At 58.7% G+C, this 5300-nt stretch overlaps 1 protein-coding gene across 1 annotated transcript; it reads left to right on the top strand.

The window, feature by feature from the left end:
* Positions 1–1378: 1378 nt before the first annotated feature.
* On the top strand, positions 1379–4000 carry LOC120670909 (probable L-type lectin-domain containing receptor kinase S.7). The gene has a single exon (XM_039951101.1). It carries the CDS (start codon positions 1564–1566, stop codon positions 3673–3675), a length of 2112 nt encoding a protein of 703 aa, XP_039807035.1. The 5' UTR covers positions 1379–1563; the 3' UTR covers positions 3676–4000.
* The last annotated feature ends 1300 nt before the right edge of the window (positions 4001–5300 follow it).

Raw genomic sequence — 5300 nt, 5'->3', positions numbered from 1 at the left:
CGGACGACGGCGACGGCTCGATTTCGGTCGGGAAACAGCTCGAACGGGCACGGAATGGGGCAGAGGAGGTGAAGGGCGAGGTTGTGCGGCTTGGGGCGCAGCGAATCGAGGCACGGCGGCAAGGATGGCCGGCGTGGACGCCGACGGGGCACTGAGCTTGAGCTCGGCTTGGTGTGAGTGCGAGGAAGGAAAGGGGAGGGCGAAAACGAGCACGACTCCGTGCGGATAAGGACGGGTGTGTGAGCACGAGGGGCGAGGTTCGTCGGTGCGACGCGTGGACACGGACGTCGAAGAGCGGCGACGGCTCCGGTGGCGTGTCGAGCGACGAGCAGAGGAGGATAAGTAGCAATGGCATTTCTGTAAATAGCTCAAAGTTTCAAATTCCAGTTGGTAAATTTAATTTTTCCCCTTGTTCTTGAACTCAAATGAAAAACTTTTGAATACGAAAGTTGTTCAAAATTTTGAGATCTTCAACTTTTGTTTCTGGCACTTTTTCATTTGAGCAATGGTTTGAAAGATAAAATTTAAACTTGGGTGCATTTGCAAATGTCCTATTCAAAACAAAATTAAAGATTTTCTTTAAATTTCGTGATGAAACTTGAATTTTGGCCAAAATGAAAGTTGCAGAGGAAGAAAAGTTCTACAACATTGATGTTGGGCAAAAATTGATTTAGAGCTCGAATTAGGGAGAAAAACAAGATCGAACGTACCTTAATCGAAGTTACTTTGCGAACTCAATTTGCGCTAAAGACGATGATTAGCCACGATTAGCGATTAAGCACAATGTTAGCATCGAAATTAACACCGGGGTGTTACACCAGAGGCCAGCCGCCCACCAAGGCGTGGTACAGGGCTCGTGGCCGGGGCAGCACGGCCATGGCCAGGCGGGCTAGGTCGCCGCGGAGGAAGATGAAGAATCGCTTTGGACCATGGATGGAAGAAAGAGAGAGATGGGGCTGGTTGGAGGTTGGGGATGGATCCGACATGTGGGGTCCATCAGTCAGTGGGTGTGAGAGAGATACAAGTGGGGACCACTGATAGAGAGAGCTAGAGGGGGAGGAGTGGGCAAGAAGGTCATTTTCCGCACCATCTCCACGCTGGCGAGGTGAGTTGGCGTGCCACTTCGTCAAAAGTGGCAAAAATGTAGGATGTGAAACAAGCGCGGGACAAATCTATAATTGCAATTTTAAAAATGACAAACAGAGAGGTGATATTAATAAAAGTGGCAAATATTTAAATAGCTCACAGTCCAGCGGCACCTGAGCCTGCCTGACCCCACATCAGTGCAGCCCAAAATACACAAGGTCGGCAGCCCTCCCCGACCGTTGGCGTTCAAACGCGCTAATCCGACCGTTACGCCCACAAAAAATAAAACCCAAAATTCCCCTGCGCGCCCGCACGGATCCACCCTGCCGGTGCCGGCTGCTGCCTCCCACCCACATCCCACCATGCTCTGCTCCGCCTCTGCTCCTCGTGTTCACAAACCCAGCTCGCATTAAACCGCTCGCGCGCGCCCCACATCACTCCCATGACCCGGATCCCCGCCTCCTCCCTCCACCACCGATGGCCGCCGCTGCCCTCCGCTCGCTGCCGCTCCTGCTGCTGCTGACGCTCACGGCGCCGCCCGCCGCCGCCGCCGCCGCGGCTGCCTTGGCGACGGCATCGTCGGCGGCGGCGGCGGCCAAGAACGTGAGCATCGACTCCGCGACGCTGTCCTTCGCGGACCTCACGCTGCTGGGCGACTCCTTCCTCCGCAACGGCTCCGTCGGGCTCACGCGGGAGACCGGCGTGCCGTCCTCCAGCGCCGGCTCCGTCCTCTGCACCCAGCCCGTCGCGTTCCGGGGCGGGCCAGCCACCAACGCCACCGCCGTCGCGTCGTTCGCCGCGAAATTCTCCTTCGTCATCGCCAATCCCAACGCGGGCGCCGCGGGCGGCGACGGCATCGCCTTCTTCGTCTCCCCCGGCCGCGCCACGCTCGGCGCCACCGGCGGGTACCTCGGCCTCTTCAACTCCTCCGGCGGCCCCGCCACGAATGGGTCCGCCATCGTCGCCGTCGAGTTCGACACAATGGCCAACCCGGAGTTCGCGGACCCCAGCGACAACCACGTCGGGCTGGACCTCGGCTCGCCGGTGTCCGTCGCCGCGGCCGACCTCGCCGCCTCAGGGATCGACCTCAAGAGCGGCAACCTCATCACGGCCTGGATCGACTACCGCAGCGCCGACCGCCGCCTGGAGGTGTTCCTCAGCTACGCGACGGCCGCCAAGCCGAAGCGCCCTGTCCTCTCCGTCGGCGTCGACCTCTCGCCGTACCTCAAAGGGGCCATGTACGTTGGCTTCTCGGCGTCCACGGAGGGGAGCACCCAGCAGCACACCATCATGGAGTGGACCTTCCAGACGTTCGGCTTCCCGTCCAAGGCCAACGCCTCCTCGTTCGAGTCCAACGCCAGCAGCAACACATCGGAGCAGGCCGTGCCGGTCTCCACCGCCCCACACAAGAGGATCGGACTCGCGCTCGGCATCCTCGGCCCCGTCGCGCTCGCCGTCGCCTTCGTGTTCTTCGCTTGGGTGTCCATCAAGAAGCTCATCGAGCTCACCGCCAGGAACGACGGCGCCTTCTCGCCGGAGCTGCTCAAGGGCCCGAGGAAGTTCAGCTACAAGGAGCTGAGCGCGGCCACCAGAGGGTTCCACGCGAGCCGGGTCGTCGGCAAGGGCGCGTTCGGAACGGTGTACAAGGCCACCATGCCCGGAGCGGCGACGACCACCTACGCCGTGAAGCGGTCGACGCAGGCGCACCAGAGCCGGAGCGAGTTCGTCGCCGAGCTCTCCGTCATCGCCTGCCTCCGCCACAAGAACCTCGTCCAGCTCGAGGGCTGGTGCGACGAGAAGGGCGAGCTGCTGCTCGTGTACGAGTACATGCCCAACGGCAGCCTCGACAAGGCGCTCTACGGCGAGCCGTGCACGCTGTCGTGGCCGCAGCGGTACACGGTCGCCGCCGGCGTCGCGTCCGTGCTGTCGTACCTCCACCAGGAGTGCGAGCAGCGCGTGATCCACCGCGACATCAAGACCAGCAACATCCTGCTCGACGGCAACCTGAGCCCGCGCCTCGGCGACTTCGGGCTCGCCAGGCTCATGGACCACAACAAGAGCCCCGTGTCCACGCTCACCGCGGGGACCATGGGCTACCTCGCGCCGGAATACCTGCAGTCCGGCAAGGCCACGGAGCAGACAGACGTGTTCAGCTACGGCGTGGTGGTCCTCGAGGTGTGCTGCGGGAGGCGGCCTATCGACAAGGACGAGAGCGGCGGCGGCAAGAACGTGAACCTTGTGGACTGGGTGTGGCAGCTCCACGGCGAGGACCGGCTTATCGAGGCTGCTGACTCGCGTCTGGCTGCTGAGTTCGACCGGGACGAGATGCTACGGCTGTTGCTCGTCGGGCTGAGCTGTGCGAACCCCAACTGCGAGGAGCGGCCTGCCATGCGACGCGTGGTGCAGATCCTGAACCGGGAGGCCAAGCCGGTGCCCGTACCGCGCAAGAAGCCACTGCTGGTGTTCAGCTCCAGCGCGTCCATGAAGCTGCAGGAGATCGCCTTCTCCTGCGGCGATGACGTCCGAGGTGGCTACTCGGTCGCCAATCCGACGTCCCCAAAGTCGGAGGGAGTCGACATTGAACGCTGACACGAACCAGATGATATAAATTATACTACTACAGATTTGTTGGTTTGGTGTGTTCATAAGGGGAATATAGGTAATAATCCCCCACTGCCGCATATGTCTTGACGTGCTTATGCATCTGCAGGTCATCTACCAATGTCGGAGGGAGCTGACATTGCTGAAGGCTGATACCAAAGATCAGTGTAGTGATAGTGAATTACTACCGGTGTGATTCCTATATGTATTTGTGGTGTGTTTGTGAGGGGGAATATAGGTAATAATCCCCCTGTTGTATGATTGTTGTGTTACTGAATAATCAAGTCATCTACAACCAAAGTGTGTTTCTGCAGATTTCAGACATCTTGCCTAGCTATTGTCAGGGCATCTGCAGTGTCAGGAAGCGTTAAAATGCCCGAGAATTCGCACAATCAGGATCAGAGATGGATCACTTGCAAATGCAAGCTTGCAACTGTCGATCTGAAATGTTTCGCAGCATGGCTCCTTTAAAGGGCAGCCGATGCAGGAACACTTAATGATCAGAAACAGGCCTCTTATTTTCAGGTTGATCCCCTGCCGTCGCACTCAGTGAAGGTCTGAAGGACCGCAAACTCAGAAGGCGGACCTGAGCTTACATGACCGGTGGCGGAGTTCTTCACGCTTACTGGAAGCAGAGGAAGACAACGTGCGATTGTCTACTGAAAATTCACCCAGAGGGGCATTGCTGGATTTGGGCCGGCTGAATATCGCATTGCCTTTTCTGTCGCTCATGGGCTATCTGGGTACGCCACGGAGCATCTGGGCCGCCCGAGTGGACGACAATATATGTCAGCCTCCGCCACGTCTTCGGACTGCATCTCTTTGTGGCATGTGCGAAAGGGTTTTTAGTCTAGTGATTATAGAAGCCTCAGTAGCACCTTAGATCCTGAGTTCGATTCGCCGGATCAGTTTTCAAAGATGCTCATAAGGTTAGAATTAGCCTATATGTATTCATAGGAGTGAGTGTGCATGCGTTATGAGTGTCTGAGTTCTGTGTAATCTAAAAATAATCTTTTTGGACATGCACACGCACGCTCCTGTGATAGCAATGAGACATTGCGAGTGAAGAAACATTTGGAGGTTTGTCTTAGATGTGTGATAGCAGCGTGTTTGCAAGCGCGCCCTTCCCTCCAGCCCCTTCAGCACCTCCGGACCACTTCATTGAGTTCGCCGGCGTCTCCTCTTCCTCCTCGGCTTCCCCGTGCTGAAACTGAACACTGGATGCCATCCGAATGTGGCCACCCGGCGAGCTCTGCCGCCCGCCGCCGCCGTACGCCGTGGCACACTGCCCTCCCGACCCCGCGCGCCCTCACTTACGCCGCCGTCGTCTTCTCCGTCACGCGCAAACTTTCTGGCCAAACCCCAGTCCGAAGCTTTCCAGAAGTCCAGCGAGGCCGCCGCCACCTCTGCTCGGCGCCAGCGCCGTCCCGACCCCTCAATCGCACTCGCCATCACCTCCTCTCTCTCCAGGCCCTTTCCCGCCCTGATCCCGCCATCATACTCGCCGTCACCTCTCTCTCTCTCTCCCGGCCCTTTTCCCGCCCTGACCCCGCCATCGCACTCGCCGTCACCTCCTCCTCTCTCTCTCTCTCCCGGCCCTTTCCCGAGCCGAA

Source organism: Panicum virgatum, chromosome 4N (assembly GCF_016808335.1).
Source record: "Panicum virgatum strain AP13 chromosome 4N, P.virgatum_v5, whole genome shotgun sequence".
In the NCBI taxonomy this organism is placed as follows: domain Eukaryota; kingdom Viridiplantae; phylum Streptophyta; class Magnoliopsida; order Poales; family Poaceae; genus Panicum; species Panicum virgatum.
Note: the sequence above shows the minus strand (reverse complement) of the source record. Positions and strands in the feature narration are given on the sequence as shown.

Coding starts and splice junctions, on each gene's coding strand:
- LOC120670909 (XM_039951101.1), top strand. CDS start 1,564: ATGGCCGCCGCTGCCCTCCGCTCGCTGCCGCTCCTGCTGCTGCTGACG.